The 21,691-nt window shown below is 43.8% G+C and overlaps 1 protein-coding gene across 2 annotated transcripts in view; it reads right to left on the reverse strand.

The window, feature by feature from the left end:
- The window catches only part of Usp12 (ubiquitin specific peptidase 12), a 54,226-nt gene that overhangs the window by 19,329 nt on the left and 13,206 nt on the right, over positions 1-21,691 (reverse strand). Inside the window, exons 1-3 of one of the 2 annotated variants that reach the window (XM_031338752.1) lie at positions 10,623-10,750; positions 6,028-6,108; positions 2,394-2,607 (exon numbers count right to left, since the gene is read on the reverse strand). In XM_031338752.1, the coding sequence (XP_031194612.1) occupies positions 2,394-2,607; positions 6,028-6,108; positions 10,623-10,649 (322 nt within the window). In that variant the 5' untranslated portion in view covers positions 10,650-10,750. Of the gene's footprint in view, positions 1-2,393; positions 2,608-6,027; positions 6,109-10,622; positions 10,751-21,691 lie in introns of those variants that run through there. The other variant, XM_031338751.1, reaches the window with a different exon arrangement.

The following is a 21,691-nucleotide window of genomic DNA, read 5'->3' on the forward strand; positions in this document are numbered from 1 at the left end:
GCCAGCAGTACCAAGAAATAAGAATTCTTTTCTAGTAAACTGATTTCTTTCTTTTTTTTTTTCTTTGTTTTTCGAGACAGGGTTTCTCTGTGTAGTCCTGGCTGTCCTGGAACTCACTGTAGACCAGGCTGGCCTCGAACTCAGAAATCTGCCTGCCTCTGCCTCCCAAGTGCTGGGATTAAAGGCATGCGCCACCAAGAATGGAAAGTATGAGAAGACACATTTATCATAAATATTCTGGCATCCGTCTCATTCAAGCAGGGATTAAGTAGGTCTGTCGCTTTATCAATTTACTCTTCCTAAATACAAAAAAAAAAACTTTAGAAACCCTCTATAAAAATGTCTCAGGTTTTGGCAAACAGGAAAAATCTTCAAGCATGTAACTGAATAGGAAACTCCAGGGCTTGGGCCACTGCTCCCCTCACACACACCCCCCGTGGTTGTGTGTGTCTGTGTGTGTCTGTGTGTGTGTGTGTGTGTGTGTGTGTGTACTCAGCTTGACCTATGCTCAGCATGAACCAATCAACCTTTAAGAAAAACAAGTCCTAGTGCATTTTAAAAGCACCAGTAATCAATTTAAAGGCTCATTGCTACACACCTGAAAACTACCGTGTGCTCTGTATAAATACAGAGGCATGGTGCAGTTTCCCAGCAGACACCCCCGCAGAGCTGAGCATCACACAGACAAGAGAACAGGACAGCACTACATTAGTTTAAACCACATTCTGAAGGCTCAGTCCGAGTTTCTTTTTTCTTTTCTTTTTTTCCTCTTTTCTGGTTTTCAAGACAGGGTTTCTCTGTGTAGCCCTGGCTGTCCTAGAACTTGCTCTATAGAAACACCTGGCCTCAAACTCAGAAATCCGCTTGCCTCGAAGGCATGCCACCACCTCCTGGGCTTGTGTTTCTTAAAAACATAAAACAAAACAAAACAAAAAAACTGTGCAGATCTGGAATCTAAACAAGTAAATACCTCTCATGAGGGAAATGTGGTCTGCAAGAAAGACTCCAATGTTCTGTATATAAGGAAAACAAACACCTCTTACACTTCAGAATGTCCATCGGCTTCAACAATAGCCTCTAACTGTGCCAGTCAGTCTAGAAGTCAGGAGATAACTCTTACTAGACTCATTCCAATTCACTCAACAATGTAACTGACCACTGTAAAGGTACCGTACCATTACACATTGGTATACTCACCAACCAGTCTTAAAGACATCCTCCATCATAGCTGTAAGTATCTTACGTGATAGGTAGACCAAACTCAACAAGTCAACATCATTTCTACACTGATTGAAATATCTACATCGAACAGAAGACTGGACCCCACAGGTGACTCAACTCTCTCATTCATGCTTCTGAGGCAGCAGCACTGTCATACAAGACAGAGCTGGCTTATGAAGGAAGGAAGCCAAACACCAGCTCTGCCACTTCCCAGGAACTCTGCAACCTTGGGCAAAAACTATGCACATCTCATGGAAGTAATGTCTAACTTACAGTCTGGTAGAAATTAAATAAGTACCTCAAATCAGAAAGAGATGGGGGCCAGGCAGTAGTGGCTATGGTATACACCTTTTAATCCTGTCACTCAGGAGGCAAAATTAGGCAGATCTCTGTGAGTTCGACGCCAGCCTGGTCTACAGAATGAGTTCCAGGACAGCCAGGGCTACACAGAGAAACCATATCAAAACAAAACAAAAACAAAAATGCAAAAGCAAAACAACAACAATAAAAAGTAGGAAGAAAAAAGATGGGGCTTCTCAGTGGCTTAACTGATGTGGTTTTTGTTTTGTGGGCAAAGTGAGAGGAATAAGGGACGATCTTAAGATTTTTGTTTTAAGAGAAATGAATTAACATAGAAAAGCAATGTATAACCAAGGAATCGCATTCCATGGGAATTTTTTGTTTCATTTTGCTTGTCTTATGGGGTAAATGCAGGAGCATCTAACGTGGTCCAGGCCGGCCACAAACTGGTTATCTCCATGTCTCAGTTTCTTGAGTGCTGGAGCACGCATGTGCCACCACAGAAGGCACAAACAACCACTCCTGATAGAAATGTCAAGTGGGCAGAAGAGCAGGGGTTCCTCCCTTGCTGGCATGTGGGATTTTGGCTGAGTAACACACTCCCAACACTGGTCACACTTGAGTTCCTGCTGCTGTTTTCCCAGACAAAACAAAATACACTTCCCCCTAGAGATGAAAGACTGAACAAACTCTTTCTCCCCTAGCCTGGCTTTGTTAGAATATTCTAATAAAACAGCTAACACAGTAAGACGTATAAACAGATGGTACTCAAAAAAACAAAAAAAAAAAACAAAAACCAACCTGCATTAAAGCGTGGCTCTATTTACCTTCCCAGGACATGAGCAACAGTACATAGCAAACAGAAGACTTACCGTTTTCTTTCCGCAGTCTTGTGATGAACTTCTTGGGCGGGATCACGCCGACCTTCTTCTTCTGGGTGGCTATGCTGTGGAAGAGGTCTGCCAGGCAGGTGAGAAGGCTCTCCTTTTTTCTGGGCTGACTTTTGTATGCTAGAACTTTTTCCCGAAATGGACGACAAAAATAAAGTGCTTGAAGAACTGAGTTGCAGTAGCAGGTATTCCCAAACTACGAGAGGAAAGAGTGGTGCCATTAAATTCAAAGAATGCAGCAATGACGATTGAGCTAGAGGAAAGCAGAGGACTGTGCTCTTTGTTCTTAACTCTGGTCAGATCAGAAGTGTTTTATTTATGTCATGGTTTTAAAATATGACCCACAGGCTAGGTGTGGTCCCCTTTAATTCCAAAACTCAGGAGGCAGAGGCAGGTGGATCTCTGAGTTTAAGGCCAGCCTGGCTACAGAGTGAGTTCCAGGACAGACAGGGCTACACAGAGAAACCCTGTCTCAAAAACAAACAAACAAATAAACAACAACCAAACAAAACCAAAACCCTCAATACAAACTCTTCCAAGAAACATACTAAAGTAAACATTTTCTATCAAAGTCTCACAGGTGCTACATACCAAGCACAAACAGAAAACAAACAAAACTGAAAATGAAGCTGGCTGGGATGTTAGCCATGGAAGAGACAGCCGTGGAGGATCAGAGAGACGTCAGGCAGTGCTGGCAATGGCATCACCCCCTGCAGGTCTCAGGGAAATGCTACTGCCCCTTACTCAACTCCTCCTTCTTCCCTTCAAAAGCACGGAGACACTACCTTACAGAGCCAACATGGGTTGATAACTGCCTTCTCCGAGGTAAATGGAACCATTGTATGTCAATTTAAAAGCAAATATAGAAGCTGTGTAGAGTCACAGCAGCGAGGCAGAACCAGGCATGGCCCACAGGTCTAGAGTTAAGAAAGCTTATTCCGTTTGCATGTTCTTCTCCAAGAGACAAAGCCCTGGTGACTCCAACCTCTCCATTTGCCCAAGTGGTCCAAAGGCTGTGAATCAATATAGAAGCCTTTTCCACTCAGCCCACCCCCACCCCCCCACCCCCCCACCGTGCAGACTGCTATTCATTCCCATTCTACTCTACTGCCCTGCCTTCTTGTGGGAGCCAACTCCTTCTCTCCACACATCCTGTCCAGTAACTGATCATACCCATCTCATCACATCTGTGGGGAGACAGGACACCTCAACAATCTAGCTAGAGTTCCTGGACCAGCTTTCTTTAGTAGGTACTCTCTGGAATCTCTGAGAGATGCAGGACAAGAATTAAATCGATTTGTAAGAAAACAGAACCAGGACACCTCCACCTAATCAAGCCCATAACCCAGAGGCAAAGAAAATCATAGAAAATGACTTTATTCTCTCGTGTCCACACCAGGCCTTGCTCCAAACAACTCAGCTTAAACAAGTCATCATAAGAGTCTATGAAGGCAACATAATTTTAAGGCAACATAATTTTTTTTTAATGTTTTGGAATTTTATTTTTATGTGTAAAGGTAACTTTGCCAGCACATGTGTCTATGAACCACTTCCATGCAATGGCCAGGGAGGCCAAAGGAATGTATATAATCTCCTGAGACTCAAACCCAGGTCCTCGGCAAGAACAGCCAGTGTTCTTCATAACCTCTGAGCCTTCTCTCCAGCCCCAGCAATCCTAACTTTGCTAATAGGGATCCACAGGAGCCTCACAATGGAGTTGCTGGGCCTGTCCTGGAAGAGTGGCATGAGAACTGCATGACCCCAGGAGGTGCAAACACAGCAGTGAGGAGACAGCACTCCACTGTCCACTCTGCTCAGTGTGTGTCCTGTACCACAGACATTCAGAAGCTTGTTGATCCTGCAAGCTCCTCGCCAGCAAATACCACAGATATACTTACACAACTACATGATCAGAGTTCAAAACAATGTCTTCAAATAATTTAGCTAATAAAATTTTTAAAACAGATTAAAAACAAAACAAAACCAACCTGTAACTAACAATAGATTAACCAGGTGATCATTAACAATGCTGAGAATAATTCCAGTTCTCTTTTCCTGTAGGCTAATAAAATGGTTATCTCACTGTTTTGCAAACACAAAGGACCTGGCTCCCACAGGTTGAGGCTTGTTGATGACCCTACCCTCATAGCCCAAAAGGCAGGTCTAGCAGCAGTTCTTCCATATGTATTTTCTGGAAAAGCAAAGAAGCCTGGGAATGCAGCTACTTGCAGGCTGATGGAAGCAGCCACTCCCGTAACAAATCCCAAGTGTCTTCCCCTCCTGCAACCCCCGGCAGCTTGGGAGCATGGAATTCAGGGCCTTGAGCACACTGCACAGTGCTCCACCACCCAGAATGTCTGACCCATTTCAGAATTCCTAGAACAGCTCCACGGATGGAGTGCTGCTCACAGTGCACATAAGTTACAGACAGGAACATGACATAAAATACTGACCTCTGAGTTACCCAACCCATTTCTCACATCACCACCCCCAGGTCCAACACTGTTGCTGTTTTTGAGCAAAGCTGGAGTTTTGATACAGACTTAATCACACACACTAATACAGAAATTCATGCTTATTTATGAAAGGAGAGTTGCACAACCCAAGTGTGGGTGCAGGCGTCTCAGGAGAGTTGAGCCAATCTTGATATTTAAGGGACACCTATGAGTAAGTAGTGTTACAATTCTAAAAATAAAACAGTAGCCAAGAGAGCAAGAAAAAAGCAGAGAGAGGTGGAAAGAGTAAGAGCTGGGCAGAAAGGGCAGAAGCACAGAAGCTGTCTGAAAGTGTAAGTCACAGGAAGCCCGCTCCTGCAACCAGAGTCCTATCTGAGTGGAGTCTAAGACTCTCGGCCGCCTTACTCTTGGGTCCTGAGACCCTCATCAGTGGCGGGATGTGTATAATAAGGAGGCATGAAGATCAGAAGCTCTATTTCCATCCATCCAACAAAGTTAATGGTCTCCTCATAGTTTATCCCTCCTCTTTATTCTGACCTGACTGCTATGTGACTTCAAGAGAAGCATAAACACTGTTTATATTTACATTGACTCATGGTATCTTTAAAAAAAAAAAAAACTCAAAATTAACCAGACCTGAATATGATACATCTCCATGATCATCTAGTGAGAGCAGCCATTCTGGACAGGGTTGTGGAGTTTCACTATCAAATGTATTTTTACTTCATATCTACTACTAACACTGAAATATCCAGCACAGACTTGGAACTAGGAAAATAGTATGTTTTTCTTTGTTGAGTTTCAGTTCTGTAAAAAAACATGTTCAGTTAAATTCCAAAGTTCTTGCTGGGCTTTATGGACGGAAGCACGGTGGCCTCCCCTGTGGGAAGCTTTTCCACGGTTGTACATGGGAGATGCCTATACTTAAAGAACTCTTACTATCAAGCGATCACTCGTCTAGTTATAACTCAAACTTTTGCTATGAGAATTCTGTTGCCAGAACTGAGAAATTAGGCTGAAAGTCTTAAGACCTCAGACAACTTTACCTCCTTTCAACTATAGGACATTTTAAATCCTAATGACACAAACAGGTTTCCTTTAATGAAGGAGAAAGTGCACCAACTCAGTGCTGCAAAGCTTCAAGGCTGGAACGTACTTACATTGACTAATCCAAAATAGTGCTCGTTGACCGGAAACTGCTCTGGACCAATCTCTTTCTCTAATGCCGAGGCATTGGCGCCCTGTAAAATGAACACCACAATTACCAGGAGTTACAATATTTCTATAATGTCCAGTCATACAGGCTGAGACAATCCTTTAAAAGGCCATACTCAAATTACAGCAAACCAACATTATTCAAAAACAAAGAATGATATTGAAAATGAATAGCTTTTAATCACATGACTAAATACTAGTTTACACAAATTAGTCAGGAATCATGGTCCTAGCACACACTCCCCACCCCCAAGCAATCAAGAAAAACTTCTGACTTGCATACTGTAACAGGACAAGACTTTGCTGGTAACCACCTTGGAGCCAAAAGGAAGGAAGTACAGGCCCTCGCACAGTGCAGGGCCCAGCCAGCATGGCCAACAGTACTCTTTAAGGATGGGAGACCCAACTGGACCAGTATCTATAACTCACTATCCTAGAGAAAGACCCAGACATAACAGCCAGATTCCCGTAGGGTATCTGTGACCCTGCAGGGCACAAGAACTCCCAATAGGGAGGCAAATTTTCTGGGATCTGAAACACTAGAAAGAAGGGACCTGGAAGCCAACAGACAGACAGACAGGCAGAGCACCCACTTCCTCCCATTCACATCAACACCGTGTCAGCTCCTGCTCTGTGCCTGTCCTCCCACCTCCTCCTCCCTAACTCTGCTTTCATCCCTACTCCTCCCTTTTCACATTCTTCTTCCAAAGCACAGGGGCGGCCTCAGTGCTGGGCCCCAATGTCCCAGCCTAAGAGCTGGCATTTATCTGAGTATATTTTTTATTTTTAAAAATAATTTATTTTTTTTTACTATTTTTAGTTATGTGTATGTGTATATTAAATGTAGTTTTGTTTGTCTGTTTGTTTTTCTGAGACAGGGTTTCTCCCTATAGCCCTGGCTGTCCTGGAACTCACTCTGTGACCAGGCTGGCCTTGAACTCAGAAATCCCCCTGCCTCTGCCTCCCAAGTGCTGGGATTAAAGGCGTGCATCACCACCGCCCGGGAATGTAGCTACTATATGCATGTGAGTGCAGGTGTCCCTAGAAAGCCAGAGACATGGGGTCCCCCTGGAGCTGGAGTTGTTTGTCAAGGGTGATGAAGTGGCCTCAGGTCCTCCTCAAGAACAGCACTTGCCCTGAACTGCTGAGCAAACTCTCCAGAACCTGGTCCCACTTCTTCATCTCTTCTTTTCAGTCTACTTTTAGCCAAGAAATAGTCCAGTTCCACAGGAAGACTTGTCATTGCCACTGGGAGAGCAGGAAGAGGAAGCAAGTCTCTTCCAACTACTCAGAGCCACAAGCTAGATCCCACAGAACCTAAAGCATGGGTCGTGTAATTAACAACATCAGACCCACCCAGGAAAGAAGCTCAACAGGGCCCTAAAGGAAGTGTTTTTCTACCCCACAAACAGCAAAATATTCAATTTGCACACACACCCCCACACACACAATTCTAGCAATACTAAGAAGTTTGAGTTCTGAGTGAAAATTACTAACACGGGCTAGAACACATAACGAGCACGAGGCGACAGAACACAAAGCTGCAAGGGCATAGCACCCAGAGTGGCAGAGAAAGGCCAGCACTGCCAACAAAGAGCAGCCCTGGGCACGAACCTGAGAGCCCAAGGGTCAATCATGTGCTTAGAAAAGACAGAATACTTACAGTAATCATAATAAAACCTATGATGTCTAAGAATCAAGCAAGGTTGCTTTAACCCATTTTCCAGTCAACAGGTGGCCAACTAAACCTCATGTCATTAAAAAGAGAAATGTTGCTGGCAAGATGGCTCAGCGGGTATGAGCACTGACTGTTCTTACGAAGGTCCTGAGTTCAAATCCCAGCAACCACATGGTGGCTCACAACCACCTATAATGAGATGAGACGCTCTCTTCTGGTTCATCTGAAGACAGCTACAGTGTATGCATGTAATAATAATAATAATAAAAGAGAGAAATGTTGCTGGGCAATGGTGGTACACACCTTTAATTCCAGCACTCAGGAGACAGAGGCAGGTGGATCTCGCCAGCCTGGACTAATCGAGTTTTAGGACAGCCAGGGCTACTGCACAGAGAAACCTTGTGTTGACCCCTCCTCCCCAAATATTTTACAAAAACTGATCCCATGAGAGGATGAAGCACTACGGGCTGCAGCCTGAGTATTAAGTGAATGACTGGGCACTTCTCTGCCTGGACCTGGGATTCCTGAGGAACAGAATCCCACGCCACTTGCCTTCTTTCCCTCCACAAGGAGGCAGCCCATTACATTTCACTAAAACATGGAAGTACAATGTAGGTCAGTCCGCCAAAGACCAGAGCCTAGAAAAAAAGACAGGGAGGATCCAGCCTCACAGGTCAATATTGTTATTACAGAGAACTATGGTGTTAGATTATATTTGATATTGATAATTAAGACACACAGATATTAAGAACTTGCGGGCCACAAGCAAATGCCAGGTGTACCTCTCCTGACTGCCTAGGACAAAGTTTTGGGAAGATGAGGTCTTTCTATACAGAGAGATTATAGACACTGTGGCCTGTCACTCTGATAACAAGAAAGTAGTCATGTGCTAAACACTGCTGGTAAAGCAAGGAGACCAGCTGACAGCTTCCCTCTCCACATAGAAACACATCTCCCTGTTTCAGAAATACAAAATCACATGAAAGCAAGCTGATAACCTGTACTGTTTTCATTAGAATAATTCACTTACTTTCAGATAAACATGTTTGTAGAAATAATCTAAAAATTAGAAATCTCCTGCCTGCAATGTCCATATCTACGGCCAGGTGTGTGTGTGTGTATGGGGGAGAGGGATGTTACTTATGAGGACAAGTTACTATGAAAAGTTAATTATGAACAATATACATGTTTATGTGAGAAGGTAATGTACTTTAGTGAGAAATAAATGAATGTAAAGCATTCAGACCTGCTACATACAAAATGTAAATATGCATTGTTTGCATATTATGCAGCTTATGCTAAACTATTTTTTTTCACTTTTCTTGTTGTTTAATATAAATGAGAAAGTTCAATAAATTTTTCTCAGTTTTCTGTTCCAACCTTATTTTAGAACCTAGCACTTCATTGCCAGGTTGAACATTGAATAGAGTCAGCTAAGGTCAGTGCATTAAAGAGAGCAGCCAACCAGGAAGGAGAGAAGCCACTGTGGGGTGAGGAAGTCAGTGACCTTGGAAAGGAAGCAGCCTGCAGCAGGGAGGGTGTGAACGCCACATCCCAAGAGCAGGCTGAGAATTTCTCAAGTACCTGGCAATGCAGACACCACGGCTTCATACTGTACAGGAGAATGAAGCTTAACCCTCACAGCTGTCCTAGAATGTCCTAAAAATCCACTGAAGTCAACAAATGAGACAAGAAAACAAACCATATTTATACCAAGCTAAGAAGTACCAGAGAGAGAGGACGGGGTGGGATCAGAGACTTCTTCTAATTTGATGTCTGCCAAAAGGCTGAGATGTAGTGACACTCCCAATCTGTGTATCTGTCATCTTCTGGCCTTGCTTGTTGAATTTGATTCTTTTTTTTTTTTTTTAAGATTTATTTATTATGTATACAGCATTCTGCCTGCATGTATGCCTACAGGCCAGAAGAGGGCACCAGATCCCATTACAGATAGTTGTGAACCACCATGTGGTTGCTGGGAATTGAACTCAGGACCTCTGGAAGAATGGACAGCGCTCTTAACCTCTGAGCCATCTCTCCAGCCCCCGAATTTGATTCTTGAAATAAAAGCCACGTACACATTTAATTTAATTCAGGAGGCTGAGGCCCTATGGGTTCAAGGACATCCTGGTCTACATAGAGTTCTAGGCCAACTTGATCTACATAGTGAGTTCCAGGACAGACATAGCTACATAGTGAGACCCTGTGAAGAAAATAAGAAAAGGAAGGGGAGGAGAGGAAGAGGAAGAAAAGGAGGAGGAGGGAGAGGAGAAGGTGGCAAAACAAAATAAAAACTCATGCTCCAACACTGACCACCCAGCCTATGAGGACAGAAGTAGACTACACTCTGGAATATTTGGGGTGCACATCAGCCAGGCCATGGTTTTTTCTTTAGGGAACCTTACTACGGCTATTTGGCTATGACACAAATGCCTGCTATACATCCCACAGACAGGCTGGCAGCGAACTGGCTGAGTGGCAGCTGCCCACGTGGAAGCTGCATTTCTGAACCAGTTCTCACATGAACCACAGCATCACCCAGAATAACCAGGTGGCCTCAGTTTTCCCCCCAGCAAGGAAAGGAGCAGATCTATAGCAGGCACTGCAAGCTCTTGGCACTGCCACACAGAATCTTAAATGGTGTCATTGAAGTGGAAACTGAAGGATTCTTTGGAAAGTCAGTTGGATAGTATTTTGCTGCACATGAAGGAATGTTTCCTTTAAGTGGACACAGTGTGAAAGGCTAAGGCAACTTCACTGAAGCAGACACAGAAGAGAGGATGTTCTACTAGTGCAAGCACATGAAAGGACACCTGATGAAGGATCCTGTGCTAACAACACGCATGTATTGGTCCACCTTACATTGCATAGTTGAGCTCCATTTGTCATGACTCCATTGAGAAACGCACCAAAATACTTCCGGTGATGTGCTGCAGTTTCTTCTGCAGACTCAGGCTGATTGGATGCACATGCTGAGGCAAGGCCTGTGGATGACACGTGATGTTTGGAGGGTATATGTAGGACTCCACAGAATGACAGAGAGAGAATGACAAGAAAGAGAACATGGCTTGCTGGTACAGTGCAACACTTTTGGAGTCTTCACTGATTTTCACTTCCCTGAGATAGGCAGAGCTGAGAACTTCTCCTGGTGTTCCTGTTGGTCCCTCCTACTGACCTGAGCAGAGGCTGAGGCCTGGCTGTCTTTGCTAGGTCCTGTCAGCGCTGTTACTGTTACCGCTGGTGTATCTGTGGAGTGTTTGTGAATGGACTGAGCTGCCATTGCCTGCGAACCTGTGAACTGAACTGCTGATTTCCAGACAACACAGATGAGAATTGCTCCAAAGAACCTTTCTAAACAGCCGCTACCCCAGCCCCAATATCCTTTCTTTTCTACTACCGCTGGTGGGTGGTGAGTTACAAAGGGAGGCTAAAACGTTTAAGAACCATCATTAAAAATAAGGTTTGAAAAAAATAGAAGTTACAGTGTCACAGTACAGACACAGCTTAAGTCTAACTTTTGATAAAGATTTCATTCCTTTGAGCTCCATGTTTACAAAGCCACAAAGCAGAGTTAAGACCACGAATCATGGCCCACTTCTCTAGAAGCATGCAAAGGAAGATGAGAGCAAGTGCCCAGCACCACAGCAGGCATCACTGCGAGGATAAATGCCATCTCAGAATGAGGACTTGGCACAAAGCAACTCTGGGTGAGCATGCTCTACAGGGGCTGGCGAGATGGCTCAGCAGAGAAGAGCACTGATTGCGCTTCTGAAGGTCCTGAGTTCGGATCCCAGCAACCACATGGTGGCTCACAACCACCCGTAATGAGATCTGATGCCCTCTTCTGGTGTGTCTAAAGACAGCTACAGTGAATTATGCTGGGGCGAGCAAGCCCAGAGCAAGCAGGGCCAGAGTCAGCGGGCCAGCAGAGGTCCTGAGTTCACTTCCCAGCAGCCACACACGATAGCTCACAGCCATCTGTACAGCTACAGTGTATTCATACCCATAAAATAAATAAAAAATAAATCTTTAAAAAAAAAAAAAGTAGCTCAGTACACCCTAACTGTTTTCCCATGGAGCATCCAGGCAGGTTCATCTCCCTTCCCACCTATAGTCCATCACTCCCCCCAAACCTCAAAACTTCCAGCAAGTCCTCTAAGTTTTTGATGTTTTTTTTTTTTCTTATGGGAAAGTACAAGTGGCCTGCTTTCTCTTTTATCTGTCATCTCAACATCACATAAGTAACACTGAACATGATTTGCTCGGTCAGCTCAGAAAACCTTAAACTACGACTAAATTAATGGCCAAATGGTTGCAGATCTTAATGTACTCCTAGCATTTCATATATGTAATCATTCTCATCCAATAGTAGAATGCATACCACCACATCATGTAAGAACATTAAGCAACAAGTAACATTTGCTTCTTTTTACAGTTCATTAATAAAATGATCAATAAAAACAGGCATGCAATATTAACCTATTATTAATAATGTATATATGCACATACATATATATGTACATAAATAAATATGACTTGTTCAGTCCATATAATATTACTTGTATATACAATTCTATAGCTGATCAATTGGTATTAGATACCCAATTAGGGTGCTCATCCCTAAAGAAGATGATTCTCCCTCTCGGTGGTCATTAGTTTCCTGTCCCCTTTTTTCTGGGGTGGGCCCTGTGAGATACTCTTTCCATGTTAACATGTCTACTGACTGGTACTGTCCTTGCTGTAGTCTTGTTTAGGCAGCCATGGTTAAGGGATCATGGGAGAAGCTTCCCTTCCGTTTCTGAAAGACTTAATCTCATAGCACATGTAGGCATAATGTTTTTTGTGGCCTGTGTGAAGATTATCCTTGTATTGTTCAAATGCTGATTTCTCTGCTCCTGTATCTTGTTGCAATCAGAACATGGCATTGTAATGCTTATTCTAAATAACTCCTGCCTGAGTGTTGTGTAAACACTGCTCCCCATTTATTCTGACTTGTCAATAAAAAATGATCAACAGCGGCTAAGCTGAACTTCCTATCCATGGGGTTGGGGGCAGGGAGCAAGAGCTATAATGGGAACACACCTAGGGCAGAGTCAGATCAATTCTCTATCTCTATTATCTCAGGGACTTTGGCTGGGAGGTAGCCAGATTAGTTAGAGGGACAGAATAGATTAATAACTGCTCAGCTCTCTGTTGTAAAACTTATCAAATAAATCTTATAGTCTTTGTCTCTTATTTGGGAGGTAGCCAGGATAAAGAAAAACTATTACATTTAAAATTGACAAGCACATTTCCTGGTCCTCTGACTCTTACAGTCTTCCCATACCCTCTTTAGTGATGGTCCTTAAGCCTTTGTTGCAAGAATTGTATTGCAGATAGAGTTAGGTACCCCTTGATCACTTTTCTATACACTTTAACCAGTTGTAGGTTTTTTGTAACATCTCCCTCAACTGCAAAGATAAGTTTCTTTGATGAGACGTGAGAGCTACATTTATCTGTGGTATAAGGATAAGTACTTAGAATGCAGGGAGGAATTATGCTGGTATGGCTCTCCCCTAGGGTCCATGACTTCATGAGCAATAGGTTCTGGTTTGCATTTAGTTATCTCCTATCAAGGTTGATCATAAGCTGTTGTTTTCCCACCGAGATGTTAAGTGCCACTATTACACCCTGCCATGCCTCTGTTGTGGACCATGGGTATTACAGTTCAGTAGGACTACTGGTTGCTTCCCTCCCTTAGAAGCTTGACTAGCACCTTCCAACACTATGAAAGCCTGTCCTGGGGAGGAGGAGGCTTTCAGGTCAGATCCAGATCGGATGCTCCAACTCCCATGTCGGAAGTGAGGCAATCACACAGGTCTGTTCAGTCTCAAACTCAGTAAGGTATATGCTTATGTGAAATTTTCATTTTCAAGTCAGTATAGTTATAAGCTTTAGAATGAGATCTTAAATCTACATTACCAAGTATATTAAACATGTATTTCATGCTTGTTATGCCTATAAGCATACTATTCATCTATAGTAAAAAAAACTACCATTTATTAAGAAAATATGGGGGGTGCAGAGCTGGGTCCGCAGCTAAGAGCACTCACTGCTTTTGTAGAGGTCCCAGGTTCAGTTCCCAGCACCCACATCAGATGTCTCACTACCTGGAACAGCTCCAGGGGACCTGACAGCCTCTTCTGTTCTCTATGAGCACCGCACATACCCACATGAAAGCAGGCGCGCAGGCAGATACAATTTGTAAATATTTCAAAAAGAAAAGAAATCTATACCTGGAACTTTATATTTATCACCTTAAAATGTTGGAATTTAATCCTCAAAACAAACTCTTTAGCGATCTCAATTCTATATATAACAGAACCAGTATTCTGTTAAGCCCTAAGACATTTTTATTAAGTCTTTCTTCACTCTGTAATAAAAAATTCTTTAGATAGAACAAATCCAAACATTTTAGCTTGAAATATAATTTTTCCACACTTCAAAATGTTCACCTGCTCTAAGAAAAGAGGTCAGTAACTATCCAGCCAAAAGAACAAAGCAAAGTTATGCTGAGTTTCAGAAATACCATGAGAACTCTTCTAAAGCAATCTGTAACACTAATTTGATTTGAAATTATGATAAATTCACAGTAAGAAGGAAAGAAAGAAAGAAAAGGAAGGAAGGAAGGAAGGAAGGAAGGAAAGAAGAAAGAGGGAGGAGGGAAAGAAAGAAAGGGAAAGGGGATGAGGAGGTGGTGGGGAAGGAAGAAGGAAGAAGCGCCTGTTTCTAAGCACCATTCTCCACTGCAAGGCACTGTCCAGTGCAAGATTGGGGTTGTGGAGGGAGAGCTGGGGGGGAAGGGGAGACAGTTACAAGAGAAATACAGAACAGGACAAGGAGTGCAGAGCCCGTGTGATGTCTGCTGGCCATGCGAGGCAATCTGCTCCTTCCTTCACTATCAATGCTCACATGGAGCATAGTCTATACAGGACAAGGAGTGAAGAGCCCGTGTGATGTCTGCTGGGCGTGCGAGGCAATCTGCGCCTTCACTGTCAACGCTGACATGGATCACAGTCTATACAGGCAGAGTCCGTGCTGCTTTAAGTACATGAGCAAATGAGTGAAGGGAACCCTCCTTCTTAAAATGAACTGCCAATCACATACAGAAAACCCTAAATCTAATGAGTAAAAATGATGAGAAACAATATATTTACCGTTATCTCAAAAGTATCTCCCCAGAAATTAATTACAAAGTAAAACATGGCAGCAACATCACACTAGAAAAGCCTGATGAACCAGTATTTGTACATGGAAAAAAATGTAGGTGAATCTAATCATGAAGGGACATCAACCAAGTCTATCTGAGGAACAACATGCAGAATAACTGTCTTGTCCCACTCATCTTGTCAAGGTCAAATGAGACCAAAACCGATGGCAGTGCTATGAAAGAAACTATAGATGGTCCAGAGAGATGGAGTATGTGCAAATATTCTATTTGCAAAGTGGATTTAACAAAATGCAAATAACCAGTGAGAACATCTGGACAACTTTCACACTTGCAACTTTCCTAAAACTTCTGATCGGATTAACACAGTCTCCACAATGGAGTAGCCTCCATTCACAAACCTGGAAAATTTGTACATCAAACATGAAAGTGACTAGCATGCACAAGAACCGAACTGCTTCTCAGCACATGGCCAGGGCAGTTTCCACCTGTCATTAGGTCTTGTGGGATGGCACAGCCCTAATTCACTCCTCCTTTTGTACTGATGGGCAGATGTCTTCCCTGAGGAGTGTTGTCTCAGGGACTCAAGTTGAAGGGCAGCTCCTATACTCTAATAGCAAATGCTCAAGCCCCCAGTGTAATCTTACTGTGGGCAGCTGGTATGCACATCCTACCCACAAATGCTGTGCTGAGTTCCCTTTACTGATCTGCCCCATTTGTTTGTTTTGAATGTCACACTGGAGTGCTTATTCAGGATTGTAACTGGCTGTTGACTCAATAACCAATCACTGTCTATTTCTTCTATCCATGGATGCCCTGTGGAAGATCCTGGCAAAGTGGCAAGCCCCATGACTGACTATCTGGAAGTAAAGTGATTCATTTATAGGGAAGACGCCTGCGGTCTCCACCTGGACACAGTGGTAGTTCTCCCAACTCTGTCCCACAGTGAGTCACCGAACATTCTTCCCAGACTAAGCGAAGCCTTTGCACCTATTTCTACTTTACAGTAAACCAAAGGACAAAGGAGCACATTTAAAGACCACAGGAAACAAACAAACCCAGTAAGTCCTTGCTCGCTCAATGTGACAACCCACCTGCCGCTCAATAGCCATGGAGTAAAGAGGAGGCTGTACTAGGTTCATGGAGACACAGAACCAAATCAACAGCATGAGTCACTACTGGACCATGACTCCAAAGAACAAAAGACCACACAAGGTGTGCTGGAAACAACCTGAGCTACTGAAATATGGTCTTGATATCGGATGATGTTAGTAAGTGAATCCCATGATTCTCTTAGAAGTGGCGATATGGGCTGTGGAGATAGCTCAGTCAGTTAGTGGTTACCAAACAATCTATTAGGAGCCGAGTTCAATTCACAGAAACCACACATGAGAAGAAAAGTAAAGTCTGGCACACCTTTAACCCAGCACTGGGGCATGTGCGTGTGTATGTCAGAGGCAGGTAGAGCTTTGTGTATCTGAGGCTGGCGTGGTCTACATAGCAAGCTCCGGGGCAGCCACGACTACAGAAATTCTGCCTCAAAAATGAAAATGAATGGAGCAGTAGTGGTGCACACCTTTAATCCCAGCACTTGGGAGACAGAGGCAGGCAGATTTCTGAGTTCGAGGCCAGCCTAGTCTCCAGAGTGAGTTCCAGGACAGCCAGGGCTACACAGAGAAACCCTGTCTCGAAAAACCAAAAAAAAAAAAAAAAAAAAAAAAGGAAAATAAATAAAAGAAATACACAGTGTGGTGGTGTGTACAATAATGCCAGCATCGGGAGGTAGATATAGACGGCCCACTACTTGTTGAACTCTAGGTCAGTGAAAGGCCCTGCCCCCAACTCCCCCCCAAAAAGAAGTGGACAGTGCCTGACTGAATTACAGCTAAAGATGTCCTCTGCATGTCCATATGCACACACACACACGCACGCACGCACGCACACACACACACACACACACACACACACACACACACACGAGTTATATCATCATGAAGCAAGATGGCGGTGCTCAGACATTTGGAGCTCTGGATAGTCTGGAGATACCCATGGTCTAGACCAGCTGATGGCAGTGGGTCAATGCCCCTCTACTTGATGACCTCTAGGTAGCTGCAGTAGCTTATGGTGGAACTGGCTCGGGACGACCCAGTCATCTTGTGCACCAGAAGATAAGCGGGAGAAAAGCATGTAGCCCCAGCTGCCTGTACCTTAACCTCTGTGGCCCAGCTTCTGCTTCAGGAGCACCTCTTTTGCTTTCTAACAATCTGCTCTATCTACATGGCTTCAAACCTCATTCTCTGCAAGACCCATGAGGCTCACGATGACTGCAGGTAACAGATCTTGCACTTCCCTCTGAATGGTCAATCTCCCCAAGTAACTGTCAAAGCTCAGATACTTCCCAGGGAGTTTCCCTCTTGGTGGACAGCAGGCAGCTCTGAAACTACTGTCTCAAGATGCATTGTCTTGCTTCTAACAGAGTTAGAACTCTTTCCATCCAACTAGAGCTACAATACAGATGAAGCAATACCTGGCCAAGGAACTGAATTTAAACACTTTCTGCAGAGAAAACTAAGCTCCAAGAAAAGAATTTTTAGGAATAAATTGGCTCACTGATGGCCTCCTACAAGACCAATTTCTTCCAAAGTCTGTTGTTCCATATGGATAACTTTTCAAAAGGAAAGGCAAATTAATAACCTCAACCCACTAGCTCCCACAGAACTTACTCTAAATTACTAGGCTGCGTTCACTTAGAATCTACTCATCTGTAAAGCACACACTCAGATTTAGTTCCACAGCAAGACTTATTTGTCACAAAAGACTAGCTGCCCCAAAGTCCTTGCTAATAATATTTTTTTAAGATTTATTTTATTTATTTTATGTATATGAGTACACTGTAGCTGTACAGATGGCCGTGAGCCATCATAGGTGTGGCTGCTGGGAATTGAACTCAGGACCTCTGTTGGCTCGCTCTGGTGTAATTCACTGTAGCTGTCTTCAGAAGCACCAGAAGAGGGCGTCCGACCTCAGTCCGATCTCATTACGGGTGGTTGTGAGCCACCATGTGGTTGCTGGGATCTGAACTCAGGATCTTTGGAAGAGCAGTCAGTGCTCTTACCCGCTGAGCCACCTTGCCAGCCCTCTAACAATATAACACTACATTTTTACTATAATAGACAAGCAATAAAAAAATGTGTTACAAGACTACAGAATGAGGGGAAAAGTTAACAGCAAAAACTACTTGATTTTAAGAGTATAGGGGTGCTAGAGAGATGGCACAGTGGTTAAGAACACTACTGACCCTCCAGAGGAATCCAGTCCAGGTCACACACCCACGTAACAGCTCACAACAGTCTAACTCCCTCTCTACTACAACATCCTCTGCTGGCCTCCTCCAGCACTGCATACACATGGTACACTAACATACATACAGACAAAACACTCAGACACAGAAAATAAAACACATCTAAAACAGTACCTGAAAAGGAGTGGAAAGCTGAATGTGGTGGTACACACCAGCAACCCCAAGACTTGGGGAGGCTAAGGCAGGAAAGCTGTAAGTTTGAGTCTGCAGCAAGACTGTTCTAAAAACCAAAATATCAGAAACAGTTAGATTTGCTACTTGAGAAAACATTCCCTGTGCTGCTTGACAAAAGCAACTTAAGAAGGAAGTGTTTATTGTGGCTCAAGGTTTGACTTTGGTAGGAAAGGCATGTAGGCAACCTGAGGCAGCTGGCTGCACTGCATCTACAGTCAAGAAGCAAAGATGGATGCTGATGCTCAGTCTGGAACCTCCATATGTGGACAGGCCTGCCACCTGCACTCAGGCTAGGTGACCTGCCTTAGATCTTTCAGGAAATCCCCTCAAACATGCCAAGAGGTTTATCTTATAGTTGATTATAAATCCTGTCAGCTGACACCCAAGATCAACCTCCATATTCACAATACAGAACAGTAAAGGAAAGACAAGGACACAGGTAGCAGAAAGCAGACGTGAAAACTAGTCTGTCTCACTAATACTAGACGTGAACCAGTCACACAATTACACTAAAGGTGGAGGTTATCAGACTAAATCAAATAAAATCCCAGGCTGGGGAGATGACTCACTGGTTAGGAGGGTCTCTGTGCAAGCATGAGACCCTGAGTACAGACCTCTAGCACCCACATAAAAGCTGCTCAAGGCCATAAGCAAACTTGAAACCCCAGTACTAGGGAAGACTGACAGGGTTTGGCTGGGCGGCCAGCCAGCTCAGCAGAAAATCAGTGAGTTGCAAGTTCATCAAGAGGCTGTGTCTCCGCAGAGTGAAATGGAGTGACAGAAGAGGCCTCCACCCAGCATGCACTCATACACCACATTCACACACACGAGAAAACAGATCCCACACCAGGCACAACTGCGGGCTTGTCATCTAGCTGCTGGGAGGCTGAGGCAGGACTAAGAGTTCCAGGCCAGCCTCAGCTACACAGATAAAGGAGAAAAAAATGAGAAACCAGTTTTCAAGAAGTACACACAACCAATCTCCAACAATGCACTAGCAAATGAAACCCATCAACACTCCAGAAGAGCCATGTACCAGTGGCACACCAGAGTTATCCCAAGAACGCAAGGTAGTTTGACTGCCTAAAACTAATTCCTAGAATAGAGCACGCTAACTGAATTTAAGTAAAATCGCCTGCTCACTTCAGTAGACACAAAAGACACCTTTTCATGGCCAAGGAAAACAAAGACACAAAGACACAAACCCAACGGAACAGAATCCAGGAGACATTCTCAACCTGATAATACAGAGACTGCTCACCTGTTTGTGAAAGTGTTTGCCATGTGCACACAGACATGACTGCAATTCCCAGAACCCATATAAGAAGGCCAAGAGTGGTGACACATCTACAATCACAGCACCCAAGAGGCAAAGCCTGGGCCATCCACCTTGACTTCTGAGACAAGGTCTCTCACTGGCCTGGGGTTAGCCAGTTAACCTAGGCTAGTTCTTGATAGACACTTGAAGAAATCTGTGGCCTACACACACACACACACACAAACACAGAGCTGCACGTGCACACATAAACACAGGAAACATCCATAAAAACTCAACAGAACAGCAGGGCTGGAGATGGCGAAGCAGTTAAGAGTACTGACTAGTTTAGTCTACAGAGTGAGTTCCAAGACAGCCAGGGCTACCCAGAGAAACCCTGTCTTGGGGGGGAAGAGTACTGACTACTCTTCCAGAGGTCCTGAGTTCAACCACACGGTAGTTTGCAACCATCTGTAATAGGATCTGATCCCCCTCTTCTGATGTGTCTGAAGACAGCAACAGTGTATATTAAATAAATAAACAAACAAATATGTATATTAAATAAATAAATCTTAAAAAAAAAATCCTCAGTGTGAAAGGAAGAACTGGCCAGTCTCTATCCACATACCACAATCTCACACAAAGAGTCTTAAACCAATACAAGAGTTGTTGGAATAAAGGGCTCTGAGGAGCTAGGCATAAGACATAAGACTGCTTAATTCTGCATCTTTTGTACTCAACAATCTTTAATAAGACCACAATTTCAAAGCCATCCAAATTGGGGGGGGGGGACACAGGAAGTGATTTATAATCTCCAAATTCTTTTAAAACTACTGAAGAAAACTGAAGGATATTGAGGGGAACAAAAAAAAAAAAACAAAAACAAAAACCCATACCCACACACTATCAGAAATCTGATGGCAATACTTGACAAACAACCAGAATCAATGCAATCCCTATCAGAATTCCAGGGAATTGTTTAGAGACTGGCAAGCTGATTCTAAAACACATGCAGAATTAACATGAGATGCAGAAGGATCAACTGTGATCATGAAAAGAACAAAGTCTAAGAACCCCCACTTCCTGATTTCAAAACTCACTTCAAAGCACCCATAATCAAAGCAGTAACACTAGAGGAAGGTCACATGGGCAGGTCAAGGAAACAGAGCTGAGGTTTCAGCTGGAGTGGAGGCACAGGCCTGTCACCCCAGCATCTGTAAGGTCAGGTCAGCCTCTACTTAACAAGTTTGAAGACAGCCTTGACACTGTCTCAAAAACACAGAACAAAACAAAAGCCAAGATCCCAGAAATAAACCCACATATTCCTCCATTTCTGCTTGTTTTCAGCAAGGGTGCTAATGCCATTCAATGGGAAATAGGCTGTGCATGTGTGCATGCGCATGTGTGATGCACAAGTGTGAACTGTACCACACACATACAGAGGAGATATGTAGAGGACCAGAGTCGGCTCTCTCCTTTACAAGGATTCCAGGTCGGAATGCTGCCCACCAGGCCTGAGTGGTGAAGGCCTTTCCTGCTGAGATCCTCATGGGCCCTAACCCAGCAATTCCAAGCAGATGCCCAACATAAAGGAGAAGGCAGGACCACCCCAAAACTTGCTGTCCTGACTTCATAGAAGTATTTGTCCACCAAAAGGCACAAACAACTCAAAGCCATCACTAAGCAAACAGATAAAACATGTAAATACAGTAAAAAACACATCCATTAAAAGTGACAAAATTCTGGTACAACTTATAACACAAGGGATCCTGAAAATGATACCAAGTGCAAAGAGCCAGTCACAACAGGCACATAAAGAAATATGCAGCTGGGCGGTGGTGGCGCACGTCTTTAATCCCAGCACTAGGGAGGCAGAGGCAAGCAGATTTCTGAGTTCGAGGCCAGCCTGGTCTACAAAGTGAGTTCCAGGACAG

Source organism: Mastomys coucha, unplaced genomic scaffold (genome assembly GCF_008632895.1).
Source record: "Mastomys coucha isolate ucsf_1 unplaced genomic scaffold, UCSF_Mcou_1 pScaffold22, whole genome shotgun sequence".
NCBI lineage: Eukaryota > Metazoa > Chordata > Mammalia > Rodentia > Muridae > Mastomys > Mastomys coucha.